Source organism: Struthio camelus, chromosome 4 (assembly GCF_040807025.1).
Source record: "Struthio camelus isolate bStrCam1 chromosome 4, bStrCam1.hap1, whole genome shotgun sequence".
In the NCBI taxonomy this organism is placed as follows: Eukaryota; Metazoa; Chordata; class Aves; order Struthioniformes; family Struthionidae; genus Struthio; species Struthio camelus.
The window spans coordinates 5,936,991-5,952,732 of record NC_090945.1 but is presented as its reverse complement, the minus strand read 5'-3'; the positions used below and the strand labels follow the sequence as shown (position 1 = coordinate 5,952,732).

The 15,742-nt window shown below is 48.3% G+C and overlaps 1 protein-coding gene across 2 annotated transcripts in view; it reads left to right on the top strand.

Moving 5' to 3' along the window:
• FRAS1 (Fraser extracellular matrix complex subunit 1) overlaps positions 1-15,742 on the top strand; it is a 184,378-nt gene that overhangs the window by 166,674 nt on the left and 1,962 nt on the right. For both annotated transcript variants that reach the window (XM_068941185.1, XM_068941184.1), the window contains 14 exons: positions 95-251; positions 1,002-1,202; positions 2,092-2,279; positions 2,469-2,744; positions 3,404-3,636; positions 4,038-4,198; positions 4,702-4,916; positions 7,385-7,535; positions 8,555-8,662; positions 10,102-10,261; positions 11,408-11,524; positions 11,959-12,125; positions 12,469-12,674; positions 14,604-14,750. In XM_068941185.1, coding sequence (XP_068797286.1) covers positions 95-251; positions 1,002-1,202; positions 2,092-2,279; positions 2,469-2,744; positions 3,404-3,636; positions 4,038-4,198; positions 4,702-4,916; positions 7,385-7,535; positions 8,555-8,662; positions 10,102-10,261; positions 11,408-11,524; positions 11,959-12,125; positions 12,469-12,674; positions 14,604-14,750 — 2,487 coding nt within the window. The remainder of the gene's footprint in view (positions 1-94; positions 252-1,001; positions 1,203-2,091; positions 2,280-2,468; positions 2,745-3,403; positions 3,637-4,037; positions 4,199-4,701; positions 4,917-7,384; positions 7,536-8,554; positions 8,663-10,101; positions 10,262-11,407; positions 11,525-11,958; positions 12,126-12,468; positions 12,675-14,603; positions 14,751-15,742) is intronic.

Genomic DNA, 15,742 nt, shown 5'->3' with positions numbered 1-15,742 from the left:
AGATGGTGAGGAAGCACTCTGGCTTTCCAGTGGGTTCAGGGGATTTATGAACCTTTTTTTTTTTTTTTTTTTTATCCTTCTTGTTTGGCTTTAGGTGAAGAACTGCACTGTTTACATCAGTGACGACTCTGCTTTTGAACCAGAAGAGCAGTTCCGGGTCTGTCTTGGTAGCCCGCTTGGAAACCACTGGAGCGGAGCTAGGATTGGGAAGATGGATATGGCAACCATAACTGTCACCAATGACGAAGATGGTGAGTGAGGAAGCACAACAAGGATGTAGAAGCTTTAGTGCAGGATGCAGTTCCAAGTAGTCAGCACAGTCTCATCAGCAGTTCTGAGTTTCATCCAGTACCCAAGAAATGCCTTCAGTCGCATGATCACAGCTCTGGTTTGTTGGATTCATTCTCATGGAAATACTGGTCTGTGTGCTGAGGACCCCCCAGCCTATAAGCAGGACCATCGTGTGGTCCTTGGTGTGAAGGCTCTGTAAACTGAACGCGGTTTTGCAGGAGGGATTGAATAACGGGGGCTTGAATGCACCCATTTATTCCATCTCCCGTTGCCCTGCAGTCACACAGGGAGCTGCCGTGCTTCCCCCGGAAGTTGTTGTATTCCCTTTGCAGTGGCACTGCCTGGAGAGATCTGTGGGGAGGAAGGGGAATGGTAGGTCCCTGCAGTGTGACCAGGAATGGGGATCCTGTCTCCCTCACATAGCATGGAGCAGGGACATGTGGTTCAGCAGGAGGCAGGGGATGGGGAAGTCGTGTGCCCCACTCTGTAGCCCAGGGCAGAGGTTTCATTTTGCTTTTCCCTTGCCCTAGTTCACATCGAAACCTTATAGCTGCAGTTTTGGCGCTTGCTTCGAGGAGCCACTGGCTCTGAAGAGGCATAGATAGGCTCTAAAAGGAGCTTACCCAGGTTTTGAAGGGGAATGTACTTCATCTGTAAACAGTCAGCTGCGGTGCCAACCTGGGGCTTTTTCTTCACTGCTATTTCTGTAGCACCCACCATTGAGTTTGAAGAAGCTTCATACCAAGTGCGGGAACCGCCTGGCCCGGAGGGTGTTGCTGTTTTAAATATCAAGGTGGTCCGGAGAGGGGATCAGAATAGGACCTCAAAAGTCCGCTGTAGCACCCGTGATGGCTCAGCTCAGGCTGGAGTGGATTATTATCCCAAGAGTCGGGTGCTCAAATTCAGCCCAGGTAAAGGATCATTGGAGGGGAGGTTCGAGGTGGTGGTGTGACCAGTGATGTTTTGTGCATGTGGGAAAGGAACAATGAAGGGAAATATTCAGGAGACTTGGACAAAGCCACTTTTTGGCTGGGGCTTGCAACATCAACGTAGGTCTAACTGCTCCTGGTGGAGTGGCTGCGTTAATTACAAGAGGAAGGTAATACAAATCTTTTAGAGGTCCTTTTTTTTTTCTTTGGAGTATTTTTTTCTGGGTTTTTGGTAATATTTTAAAAATATACTATGTAAGACCCTAGCATGTGGTCATCTTTAAGTAAGTGCGACTTCCCTGGGCTGCAGCCCTGCACTTTGCTGCAGCTATAATTTTGTGATACGAAAGGGCTGAGCTGTTCCAAGAAGGGTGATCAGAACAGAGGAAGAAACGTTAGTGTCTGTGAGGTGATGGTAAAGTGGTCCTCAGGGAATGTAAGACTCATCAGAGGTTTTTCAGGATCCTGTAAGACTGCTCAGACCATGTTGCTGAGACCAAGAAGCCCTTACCAAGCAGCTCTGCATACTGGCATGAGAGTCAGGGCAGAGATGCTCACAGCAGGGATGGGGCCTACTTTGGACTATAGATTTTTGTTACAGACAGCCAATACAAATTATTAATCCTGTGATGGCATATGCAAGTAAATCTGTCACCTGATCAATCAGATTAGTTGTCATAGCTGAAGTTTTATGTATGGAATAGATTCCTGTGAGGAATGGGGCTCAATTATTAGTGGAAATAAACCCCACTTTATCATAAAGTTTCAGTGACCATGACTTAGACCAGCTGTGCAGTATTTTGTGGGAACTTCCGAGCAATATCGGGTTCATCACTGTAATGAATTGTTTCTCTTGCATATACTCCCGCAGGTGTGAACCACATCCTTTTTAAGGTGGAGATCATGTCTAATGAAGACCGGGAGTGGCATGAGTCCTTTTCTGTGGTGCTGGGTCCAGATGACCCAGTGGATGCTGTTCTTGGAGATACCAGCTCTGTCATAGTCACTATTTTGGATCAGGAGGCAGCGGGGAGCCTGATTCTTCCAGCACCTCCTGTGGTAAGTTGCCTGTTGTGATGAATGTGTTTTAGTGTCCTTGGAGTACAGACTAAAAACCCCAGTGGGGTTTCTGAAATAAAATTAAGAGGTGCAATATCGTGGCAGGCTTGGAGTGTGTGAGAAGAAGGATTGCCTTTGCTGCTCTTTCCCTGAACCCGTGGCAAATGCTGCTGTCCCTCATCCTTGCAGGTCGTCACCCTGGCTGATTATGACCATGTGGAAGAAGCAACCAAAGAGGGTGCTAAGAAATCTCCTTCCCCAGGCTATCCACTCATCTGTGTCACTCCTTGTGACCCTCACTTCCCCAAATACGCGGTCATGAAGGAACGCTGCAGTGAGGCTGGGATCAATCAGTCTTCAGTACAGTTCAGCTGGGAAGTAGCAACCCCCACAGACGGGAACGGGGCCAGGTCACCTTTTGAAACCATCACTGACAACACGCCATTCACTAGCGTCAACCATAAGGTATGTGACTACGTACTGGCACAGCAAGGCTACAAGAGCACGTGATGCAAATCAGCCGAGGGCTTGTGGCAACTCAATCAGTGAGCTGTGCGATCACTCACATGTGAAATTCGGTTGCATTGCTGCAGCCGAAAAGTCATGCACTTGGAAAAGTGACTGTGCTTGAATGAGAGCTCAGGATGCTGATGTAGCCTATATCACCAGGCTTTGGCTGAGTGATTGTCTGCTTTCTCCCCTCACTGCTCATGGTGCGGGAGGGGCACGGCTCACATTACGAGCCACTGTTCTTCAGGTGCTCGTTTGGCTCTGTTGCTCTGTGTGTGGCCTGAGAGCTCTGTGTCCCTGGACGGTTCATGCCCTGTTTGGGGATTTGTTTTTGTTTAAGGCTTCAGAAAGTTTAGGGCAGAGTTAGGCAGCTGTAAGGCACATGACATTTTAGAGTGTCTTCTGCAGCATGGATAATGAGGCCAATCGGGCCTGCGTGCCAGAATGGCCAGGCAAGTGCTGGTGTATGCGTGCTTCTAGTCTACATGTACAGGTGTGTGCCTGCCCTCCGTGCCACATCAAAGCACCAGGGCGAGTTGGTTTGGGGACGTGGTAAGATGTTGCTACGAAAGTGCTTTTGACTCCCATGCGTGTTTGTCTCTCGTTGCCTGCAGGTGCTGGACAGCATTTATTTCAGCCGACGGTTTCACGTGCGCTGCGTGGCAAAGGCTGTTGACAAGGCTGGCCATGTGGGGACCCCCCTGAGAAGCAACATAGTTACCATAGGGACAGACAGTGCCATTTGTCACACCCCGGTAGTAGCAGGAACGGCACGAGGTTTCCAGGCACAGTCATTCATTGCCACTCTGAAGTACCTGGACGTCAAACACAAGGAACATCCCAATAGGTGTGAGCTGGGAGCGAGGCGTGTGCATGGTCCTCCTTAGAGCCCCTCAGGGTTACAGAGCTGGCCTGGGCTGTGAGGAGAGCGGTGCCCGAAATCGCATCCCTCTGTGCAGCATGCTCATATGAGCAGCACAGGGTGTTAAAGGCAGCGCTCGCGCTCTCTTCCTCTCACCCCACTGTGCCACAGAGGTGCTTTTCCCCACAGGGAACGACCTAGGAGTTGGTGGGACAGTTTGAGGAGCAGATGCGTAGACAAGGAAATCCAGCTGTAACTAAACACTAGACTGCCACTACCAGGCCTACCCTGCCTGTGCACTGCTTCCATGTGGCGTGGGGTAGCACATGAGGTTCCCATGCCTGCTAGGGCTGCTTTTTCTGCCTCTCATCCACCGTTTGTTTCAGGATCCACATCTCGGTGCAGATTCCTCATCAGGATGGGATGCTGCCCCTCATCTCCACCCTGCCACTGCACAATCTGCATTTCCTGCTCTCCGAGTCTATCTACAGGCACCAGCATGTCTGCTCAAACCTGGTCACCATCAGAGACCTTAAAGGCATCTCAGGTAATCTTTAAAAAAGCTATTGCTTTCTGAAACTGGGGGTCAGGGGAAGCCAGTAAAGAAATGCAGAGAGAGCGCTGTCTTCCCTCTGGGCACTTTTGACATTATGTAAAAAAATAATTAATCTTCCTCTACTAACAGCAATGAGCAGTTTCCTGACAATCAGAGTAACGTGATCCATGAACGTAGCTTGTTCCACGGTGGGCAGGGGCTGTTGTACTTCACTCTCTTCATTTCATACCCAAGTGGTTTTGCATTTTTTAAAGTTTAACCGTTAGTGAGTAGGTTTGTAAGTTTGTTACTACCCCGTTCCTGTAACATTTTTAGCCCTGAAGTCTGGTGTGTACTCAGTTTGACCTCTAGGGTGATGAAGGGAGAGGAGCCATTAAGCCCTAGTACTGTAAAAGGCACTGGCATGATTTACCAGTGAATATGGGACCTCGGTACTTGGCTTCAAGCTGTTTAAAATCTGGAGTGATGAGTTTCCTGATGTCTTTTGATCCCAGAGGCAGGATTCCTGGATGAAGTGACCCAGGATAGTATCGTTCTCGGTCCTGGGTATGACCGTCCCTACCAGTTTGACCTCACAGTGAGAGAGCCCAAGACCATCCAGCTCTACAAACATCTCAACCTGAAGAGCTGCATTTGGACTTTTGACGCTTATTACGACATGACCGAGTTAATTGACATCTGCGGAGGCTCCGTAACTGCTGACTTCCAGGTGAGTTGCCATGTCCGAAACTCTTCCACCTAATCCAGGTCTTTGTCCCTTCTCAAGCAAAGCTCTTCCATGTGATTGTGAATATTTATTAGGTGTATCTGCTGCTCTGCTCTATACAGCAGAGGCATGCTTGGCTTATTTTTCTTCTTACCAAAAGAAGAGCAGTCCTTTGTGAAATATATCTCATTCGTTTATTTTGGTTGGGGTAGATAGGTTTCATTCTCTTACTCCACAGAGTGCTCATAAATATACAGAGCATTTTTTTTTAATTTAATGAGGCACTGGAGCTACAAGACATTCACATTTAACAATTTTGACTGCATTCTTAGCTGTCGTAAGTGAGCAAAGAACAGGGAGTAGAAGCACATCAGTTTGCACCCCCCGGTGGTTCAGTGGAGAGAGGTAATGGGAATTTTGATGACATTTCTTAGTTTACCGACTGGCAGACCAAAAGCCAGCAACGATCTGCTGTAAAATAGCGTCTTTCCCTACTTTGGTGTGTCCCACTGCCCTCTTATGGACGGATTATACATGTACATCTCACTCGAGGGAATATCTCCCCTACATTAGATTCTTACAGTAAATTCCCAGTCAGAACGTTATGCCCAGCATGATCTCTTTTACTTCCTGCCAGTCTGGAATACTTTTTTATCTTTCCTTTTTATAGCTCCAATTGTTTGCACAAATGCAGAGGATCTACTTGAACCGAACGACTGCATAATTTAGCATGTAGAGAGGCTGGCACCAGCCAGTCTGCAATGTGTCTCTTTGGGCTCTCCGAGGGGCTTGCAGAGTATAGCTGCCTTCTGGAGATAATAAATGGTGTATATCCAGCCAGAATGCTGCGCTGTTGCAGCTGCTCTTACGGGCAGTTCTGAGCAAGCCAAATTGCTTTTTTTAATTCGTGGAATCGGACGCTTTTTGTTTTTGAAGGTGAAACTGGGACCACAGCTCCTTTTGTTTGGAGTGTTAATGACAACAGTGTACTTCAGCATTAGGAGAGATGCACTTATTTAAACTGCATGTTTGTCCAATGTACCTTCATAAGAAGGTAAAGAAAGTTCACACAGTCATCTCTGACTTACTGTAGGGTTTTGAAGCATATGAGGAGCTCTCTGTATTTGCGTAGTTTCTTTCCCAGCAGTTTTTCATGATTATTTTTCAAATGGCAGTCTAGCGATAGCGTTTTTGGAAATGAGCTAATTGTTTTTAGTGTGAATTCCAGCACTGCAGTGAGTTTGGAAAACTTGTATGCCCCTGCTTACCCACAGAGAGACACTGTCTTCATTTATGCCTATTGCATGTATTCAAATCCATGTGTTAGTGGGTCTAGAACAATCACTTTTAGCTGATTCTGGGCTGTAACTTAGATTTCTTCCCTCTTTGGAGAAGTCTCCTGAGGGTTCCCACAATCAGAAGGGCTGATTTAACTCTTCATCCACACTGGAAGCAGTGAACCAACTCTCCTTGACTGCAGGCAGATCAGGGCTTTGTTGAGCCCTTTCCAAAATTCTGCTCTTCACTTTCTCAGGGACGTTACCTTATTTGTTTTATCGTCCAAATAACACGAAGAAGCAGCCCAGAGCTCATTCATCGTTTTAAACCCTTACGTCTCTTGTTTATGTTGCGTGATGGTCGAGAGCACGCCGGCAGCAGCGTTCCCCACCCTGGGCACGCCAGCGCCACGGAGTTCGGTGTGGCACGGAGGTAGCGAGGACGCGGCGGAGGCGCAGCAGAACACGGTGCGCCCCGCTGAGCTCTGCGCTAGCGCAGCTCCGCTGCCCCACAGGAGCTCCTGTCTCATCCCGCTGCGCTGCAGCGCGGACACAGACCCCGGATTATTTCAGTGAGTAGTTCGGGGACTGAGAGGGAAGGACTTGCCTCCAGCTGCACACGTGTGCTCACACATGCCTCTGTGCTGTGAACTGGAGCACAGAAAAAAATCCTTCCTGAGCAGCTGTCCCAGAATGGCAAAGTGTTAAATGCTTTCAGATTGCTGCTTTTATCATCAGTTATTCTTTAATGTGCAGCACACGTGCGTGTGTGTGCAAACAGATAAGCTAATATCCGTAATGGCAACAGAAAAGCTGTTCCTGCCACCCTACAGTGCCTCACCCAAACATTCGAATAATCCATGCTCCAAGGGAAAAGTTTGCTGCCCTCAGCCGTACTTGCTCGTTACTTGGCAGTAATGCCCAGTCGCTGTGGGGCAAAGACCTCCTTTTGCCTTAGGAATACTTCTTCCTGACGTTGTCCTCCCTGTGCTTAGGATATCCGTGATTCCCTCTGTGGGAAGAGAGGCCTTTGATACCCACAGGGACCAGAGCAAAGAAAGGAGACTTCTCTTGCAGCGCCTCTGACATGTTTCCCATTCACAGAGCAGAACCTGAGCACAGTGGGTGCCGAGTGTGGGCCAGCGTCTCTCCCCTAGAACAGTGCATAACCACCTTTTGGGGGTTTATTGGCAGGTACGGGACTCTGCTCAGTCCTTTTTAACAGTCCACGTCCCGCTGTATGTGTCCTACATTTATGTGACGGCGCCGAGAGGCTGGGCGTCTCTGGAGCATCACACCGAGATGGAGTTCTCCTTTTTCTATGATACTGTTCTTTGGAGAACAGGTAGGTGTGAGGCGTTTGCGGGGCGCTGGGGGAATTGTTTTGTTCTTTGTTTTTCTTCTCTCATAGCTGCTGCCCTGCCACCGCACTCCCGAGTATGGGTAGCGCTTGCTGAATAGGCATGCAGGCTGAGTTCAGATAAGCCAGCATTTGGGAATGCTTAGCAAGGGAGCTGTCATTTCCCACCCCCCCAGCCTCTCTCTGTTAATTGAAACAGTCATCACTGAGCCCTAGAAAGTGCTGCAGGAAAAGGCTCATGTTGTCACCTCACTCGCCACCACCAGGCAGAGGCTGCTCCCTGTGGTACGCCTGGAGTTTTTTCTCCAACACTTTCTAGCGAGTCCTGTGTGGGAGCTGCAGTCACGTTCCTCGGCCTGCTGGCTCCCAGCCGTGAACCCTGTGTGTCTCCTCTCCTCTGCTGGTGGTGACATCCAAGAACTAACATCAGTGCAAATGTCTGTGGTTTGTTCTGTGCTTGTGAGTCTTCTGTTTCCAGCTGGGTTATTCCTCTTTCCCACAATATTTGGAGCCTGCGTGAGCTGTGGACCCACAACTGCAGCCTGGAGCAGTTTTGCTGCTTATGTTGATGGCAGGCTGCAAGGAAGGGACCTTCTCTCTCCTTGGATTTTTTTCTGGCAGTGGCGATACTGAGTATTTTGGAGGAGGGACTCACAGGGCTTTGTATTAGGAAGGGGCGCTGGGGAATTAGTGCCAGGATTGCACAGCAGTCATCTAGAACAGCTACCGTGATGCATAGCTGGCGTAGAATATGTTACCTTCACAGAGTAATCAAAAGAGGAACTTGGTGCATTTGCTTCCTTTATGCTTGAGTAGCACTTAGGCAGCATATGTGGATAATGGAGGAAATCTAAAACTGATTCACTGGAGGGTGATCCCAATTAAACTGTGCTTTGCTGGACCTCTCCCAAACACATCTGGGGCTACATGGGGCTGACAGAGCTCACTTTAGGGCCTGCTGTGCTACGTGGCCTCCAGTGACTTTGTTCTTGCTGCGCATGCAGGGATTCAGACGGACAGTGTGCTCTCGGCTCGGCTGCAGATCATCAGGATCTACATCCGCGAGGATGGCCGCCTGGTGATCGAGTTCAAGACCCAGGCCAAGTTTAGAGGTAAGAGTATTAGTCCGGATGGAGAAAGGGAGCACCATACAGATATGGATCTGTTCTGAAAAGAGAGGTAGGAAAACAAGCTATGGCTAAGGACAGGGTTCATATTCAAAGTAGATATTTCTGCCCAAGAGCTAGTTTGCTCTTTGGTATTTTCTTTTCTTTTAATTTTCTGTATGTCATTTCCCTGTGCCTTGCCTGCATGGAGAAGAACTTGAGGTCTTCAGCTTATCCTGGGCTGGCTGCAGGCTGAACTCTGAAAGAGAGGCCATTTAGAAACCTACTAGTTCATTAGAATAGTCCTTCTGAACAATCACATGGAAGGTTTTGGAAGTTACTCTTGGAAATATTGTCTGTAGGTGCAGGCAGAACAAGCTTTAAGTTCACGACCCTTATCGCCAAATCTGCCTAAGGGTCTTAACAAGGAGACCTCACAGCTGGCTACCAAACTCACTAGGTAGGTAGCTAGATTTATATCTAGTAATGCTAGCGTTATACTCTGAGTTAATATTACTTATTCTGTCACGTAGCATTAGTGTTAAATCAGTCATCTGATACAAAACTGTCCAACACACAGTGTCGCTCACTGTGAACTTTCCAGGTATTTTGAAGATCAGAATCAGACTTCAGTATCACAAGGACATCTGATGTTCAAATATCTTTACCACTTGGCTTGCTAGCATTGCAAACCTAACCCGTAGATATGCTCCACGGCTAACTGCTCTGGTTTTGCAATTAAGCGTTTCTTACATTAAAATGAAGGAGTATGTGCAAATTTAATTTTAATACCAAGCCTCCTAACATCCTTATGCCTAATATAACAACTTAGCCAGCTGCTTAGCTAGGCCTCTCAAAAGCCCTGGCTGGTTTGGGTTTAATAACGTCCATTATCCACTAGATTAAAAGCCTTAATCTAACAACAAATACCTCATGTTTTGACTGTCGTCTTCATCATCTCTTGTCCCTGCCAAGGGCAGGTCAGCTCCATGCCCTCTGCTGCTGTCTCACATGGATGTGCCACAACTCTTGCTTCAAATAGGAGATTGGAGCAGCACAGCATCATGTCATGGAAGGGGGACAGGGGCATCTGCTGCCAGTTCTGCAACAGCCAGTATTAGGGCAGCAGCAGGCTGCAGAAGTGTTAGAGTTTGTCTTGATCAGCAGTGTGTTTGAGATCTGCCCCCAGCTTGCTCCAGCCACAGCGCTACTACCAATAGCAAAAATTACTCCTGGACACGAGGCAGCAATAGCGGCTCCGCTGTGCTGGCTCTCCAGTTTGTCTTAATGCGAGAGCTGAGGTCCCCCTTGCCATGGAGAGTCCCCCCGTACGAGATGTGCAGCGTGGGGGCTCCTGGCACTCTGCCTTACCTGCCACCTCCAAGGGAGAGGCGCAGCGCAGGGCCGGTGGCAAATCCCTGAGGGATCCCTTGTCCTCCCCGCAGGGCTTTTTGTAATGGAGCACCACAGCCTGCCAGATGTGAAGTCTTTTCTAATGACGCCAGAGCACCTGGGAGGGATTGAGTTTGACCTGCAGCTGCTGTGGAGCGCTCAGACATTTGACTCGCCTTACCAGCTCTGGAGAGCCACCAGCTCCTATAACAGGTGAGGACAGTGGGTTCAGACACCTGCAGCAGCTTCCCACAGCAGACGGTCTTCGGAAGCAGTGAATGTGCGGGAAAGTAACAGCAGCAGCGCAGTGGGAACGGTTCATACTGACACACCGTTCCTCCGCTTGCCATCATAGCCGTAGCTGCTGGTGTAATTGTCACCAGCATGAAACTGTGGCTGAATTTAGCATTACTTGGCCTGACAGCCTCTTTGTGCTCTTCCTCAGGCAGGCTCCGGTTTGTAAGCTCCTAGGAAGGCGTCCTCTCCTCCTCCTTGTCCACGTTCGCCCTTGAGTGAGCCCGGACGAGAATCGTACCAGGGGAGGGAGCCCATTGTATTTCCGCGCGGTGCTGACAGCAGAGCTGCTTGTGGAGCCAGCTCCTGGCAGGCCAAGCAAAGCTATTTGACTGGCGCTGTGTTAATAAACTATGAATCCTCGTGACAGTGACCATCCTGGAGGCTCTGGGAAATGGATTTGGTGGCTTCAAGTCCAGGCCAGAGAGAGCAATCCCTTTTGCCCTTTTGGCAGCCACAGAGCAAGCGATAGGGTGGAGTGGTCACGAGCCAACCTTATTCGAGGGTTCAGAGCTAGAGCACGCAGATAGCAACTGGCAGTGCTGAGACGCCTGCTCTGTCAGTCATAGGAGTAGAGGAAAAAAAACAGTTCATCTTGTAAATGCGTTTTTCTAGGAATTATGCAAGTGTCTAGGTAGATACCAGTGGTGACACTGTGTTCAAGGTTGTTTTGCAGTCTGCAGGCTAAAGCAGGACTTCTGTTCATGACTGCCTTAATCATTAGTGCTGTGCTCGATGGAAGTAGGTATGTTAAAATCTGGAGAGTTTTGGCTCACCTTTAAACAAGAAAAGTCTTTGTTATTATTTCTGTCTGTGACTATTTCCTCTTTCCGGGCATGCTCCTGCACAAACAGAGGGTCCAATTAAGCACTGTAGGCCAGGTTCATCCCCCCTGTGACTCCTGGGGTAAACGGAGGTTTCTGGACGTGGGTTAGGTCCTCCTCTGAACTCTTGTCTCCCCTGCTTGCACTAATTAGAAAACGGTGGATTTTAGGCAAACGCTTCAGCTTGGGTGAACAGCTTGGAGTCGGTTTGGTGACCGCAGTGTCTCCCGTCTCTTTCCAGGAAGGACTACTCCGGAGAGTACACAATCTTCCTAATCCCCTGTACCGTACAGCCCACACAGCCGTGGGTCGAGCCCGGGGACAAGCCCCTGGCCTGCACGGCTCATGCCCCTGAACGGTAAGGAGTCGTGGTTGGCCCATCAGCAGGACCATTTTAGCTGGCTTGGGATGTTTGCGTGGTCCCAGCAGGCGCGTGGCAATGCTACAACAGCCACGAAAAGGGAAGAGGACGAGCCTCTCCTTTGCCTCAGGCATCCCCCTGTGACCGAGACTGTCCCCTGTCAAGGCAGTAAAAGATTGTCCCCATACGCGAAGGAAAGCAAACCTGTCATCGGCTGCCTTTGACTGGCTGCGCGGGGCCCTGTGCCGTTACTGGAAAATTGGGCAGGGTGAGGGAACCAGTCAGCTTGGCATGAATACCACTGTAGTGTGGGCTGCAAATAATAAAGCAGGAGGGAGGAAAGGTAAAGTGACTTGTAGAGGTCACCAGCGTGTAACTTCAGAACTGCCCGGACTAAATCTCTCCTTTCTCCCTTCCTGTCTCAATTTTAGATTTTTGATCCCAATTGCCTTCCAGCAGACAAACCGCCCAGTTCCTGTTGTCTACTCCCTCAACACAGAGTTTCAGCTCTGTAACAATGAGAAAGTGTTCTTGATGGATCCCACCAAATCCGAAATGTCTCTGGCAGAAATGGATTACAAAGGGGCTTTTTCAAAGGGTAGGATCTTTCTCTTTCCTGTACCACTTGTATTTGATGCTTCTGTCTTCACCACTTCTGCTTCCATGAAAGAGAAGGGTAAAACCTACGTTTGGCTTTACCTCTTTTGCAGCAGCAAATGCCATTTTAAGCATGTTGCAGCTCTGTAATTGCATGACCAGAAGACAAGGCGAGAACGTGCTTATGGCATCTGCACATGCAAATCAAAACCCATTGAGAACCAGATCCATTTCTAGTTGATGCATTTGGCTCTGGGAATAGTTCTCTTGCTGAATTTATATCCTCTCCTCCCTGCTGTCCTTCAGAGAATTTAACCCGACTGTTCTTCTCCCAACGTCCTCAGGTCAAATCCTGTATGGCCGCGTGCTCTGGAACCCCGAACAAAACCTAAATGCTGCTTACAAGCTACAGCTGGAAAAGGTCTACCTCTGTACTGGCAAGGATGGCTACGTGCCTTTCTTTGACCCAACGGGAACCATTTATAACGAGGGACCCCAGTATGGTTGTATTCAACCCAACAAGCACCTGAAGCACAGATTTCTCCTCCTGGTAAGTTTTGTGCTGTGGACAAAACCACGATATGCAGCAATGTGTGTGTTCATGCCTGGAGAAGTCTGGTGATGCCTCTTGTACCCTATCTGAGACCTGTATTTCCTTGTCCCCTTCAGAAGCTTCTAGAGGAGGAAATTCTGAAGGACTAAATCCACGTCACAGTAGTGTAGAACAGATCTGGGGATTAAATGACCTTCTGGCTTGTGGGGAGGGACCACCCATCAGGGAGCCAGCGCAGGGAGCACTGTCTAAAGAGGGAAAATGAAGTGTATTTAGCAAAAACACTAACACATCTCATTTTGAAAGGGTGACACGTTGCTTTGATGAGTCTAGACAAAAGACACGCTGGTTGGCCATGGGAAAAGGTGAGTGTCCCAGCATCTAGCAGAATATTTGCTACGTGGCCCTGGATCTGCCTCGTCCGGACAGGACCTGAGTGCTTACATCTTGCTGGGCCTAATCTGGGGATTGAAACGACCACAGACTGCAAGATTAGATTCAACGTGTTACACCAACCAGTGTTAGCTTCCTCCTCCTCTTTTCAGAAGCACTTAGCGCCTAGGCTGCTCATGTGATATTTAGCTCCTATTAGCTATTGTAGTCTGAAGCTTTAGCTATTTTAGTCTGCAGCTTTTGCTATTTTAGCCTTTATTTTTTCTCACTAGCCTCACTGTCCCAAAGTACTCAACAGTGCTGCTTTTCCATTTTCCCAGAGACCCCAAACTCCACAACATGCTGCAGAGTCTCCGGGCAGACCCTGCAACCCCGCGCGGCCACAGAAAGCCAGAGCCCCAGTAAAGCGTGTTGCTTGCGCTAGACCCGTCCCTCATCTGTGAGCTGTCCTCACGGAAACACCTGCTTCCAGAACTGGCGCCTGCTTCTGCTTTGTTTTTGGTTTCTCCCTAGTACGAGCAGCTTCTGACTGCAGAGGGATGAGAGATGAAACGTGGTGGCTTTTTGTACTGCTTGTCAGACAGGTTCAAACTGTGAAGACCCGATCAGCTTCTCCTTGGTCTTATATCCATGTGTATTTCTTAGTCTAAAGTATAAAGAGATGGAGGAGAAAAAGAGTGAAGTAGCAAACTTTTATAAATTTCCTTGATTCCTCTTTATACCATGGTTTGGGAATGACAGGACTGACAGCATATAAAGGCAGATTTATTTATCACTTACCCAGAAAATCTTCTTCTTCATTGTATAAAGCTGTGATTAGCTGCCAAGACACATTTAGCTCCAACTATGTGCTTTGAAATTACCATTTGCCAGCGTCCTCGCCAGCAGCCACATTACCACTTCCAGGAGAAGGGTGATGTTAACAGTATTAGTCCCGTTTGGCATGCGTAGGTGAGCAGGCTGGTTAAACTCTTCTCCTAACGTTCAGTTCTACAAGGCTACTGTTGAAATGGTAAGTGCTGAACCAGTATGAAGGGATTACAAATCATATATAGGCTATAAATATTTTCTGTGCTGTAACCTACACATTTAAACAAATATAAGTGTCCACATAGGGGGGTGTGTGTGTAGGTAAATGAGGCCCTTTTATAGCACCTCGTACAACTGTTTGCAAAGACTGGGCGGTTGGATTTGGTTTTTGCATAGTATGTAGTATTCAGAGAGCTGGCTTCTGGCTTCCCTTTGGAAAGATGTGCAGAAATGCCAGGCTTAGCCTGAAAATTCCTGAAAATGGGTTAAAATTTATCTGTAAAACAGAGGAAGCAGTTTTAAGACTAGGAAGGGTTTGTCCCCATTTGGATTTGCATCAGCAAGAGTTTCTGGGAGGGAGAGGACATCTTCTAAAGGCATATTCAGCTTGAGCGGTGCTCTGCTTTGTACTGTCACTGCAGTCACCTCCCTTGAGGGTCTGCTTGTTATGTACGTGTTGCTGGTAGTGTGCGTTCCTGCTCTTGAAGCCTCTCTGCCTTCCAGGACCGAAACCAACCAGAAGTAACTGATAAGTACTTCCATGACGTCCCTTTTGATGCCCACTTTGCTTCTGAATTATCTGAGTTTCATTCAGTAAGCAGCATGCCTGGAGTTGATGGATTTACTCTCAAGGTGGACGCTCTCTACAAGGTACGTGGCAAGGGATGTCAGCCTGACGCTGCCTAGAAAAAACAAATCCCTGCTAGGGTAGGTCCTGCAGTCTTCTGCAATATAACAGCAACCCGCAACTAGCCTGACGGTGAGGTGGGACACGCTAGCGCTCGTCTCAACACCCACGACGTGGTCTCCTGCAGCTAGGTGGACTCGCATACGCACAGTCGCATTTGTGGACCGTGTTGTGGAAGCTCTCTGCTTGGTTTGTCTCAGTATTAACGCAATGTGAGAAACCAGAGCCTCTGTTCGGCACCTGGGTGCAAAAACTGTGTGGCGTTCCCCCTAGTTCACTGAAGGTAGCAGGAGCTCGGAGCTCTTGGCTCCTCTTCCCAGTTACGGGGGCAGGAGACTCCTGATCACGACTCCTGTCGGTACGGAGATGGTGGACGCTGTGAGATGTGGAAGAGCAGGGCTAGATCGTAGCAGAGACCACCCTCTCGGGATGCACACAGAGGAAGCTCGTGATTGCGTATGTTGTATAACTGTGTATGCTGATTTCTGGGGTTTTTTGCCCCTCCTCAAAGAGGCCTTCTGTAGCCCAGTGAACTCTTCTTGCCTGTGTGGTTTCTTGGCTTTCTTGAGGTTGTACCATAAATTAACAGGGGAGCCAGTTAAGAAGCAAATGCTCCAGTACAGAAAATGGCGCTGAAGAAATTACTCTGTTTTTTTAAGCTCTTCTGGAAAAGTACCTTCTCAAAGCATGCAGAAAAGCAGCTCTTTAAAAACAGGTTCTTAATGTTTCTTAATTATTTATTACAGTTGCCAAAGATAGTCAGGAAGAGTGATCACCAAACTGGGTGACAGATAGTATTGCAGGTATTCTAGAAGCATAGTGAGCATTTTTGTCGATATCTTTATGAGTCAAAAAGCTGGACAAAAAAAATGCAACCAGCTCTACCTTTGCCTAAAAAAAGAAAAATTGCTTGATCTAAAAACTGTCGGTAAAATTTCCTGTGTGCATGTGTTCT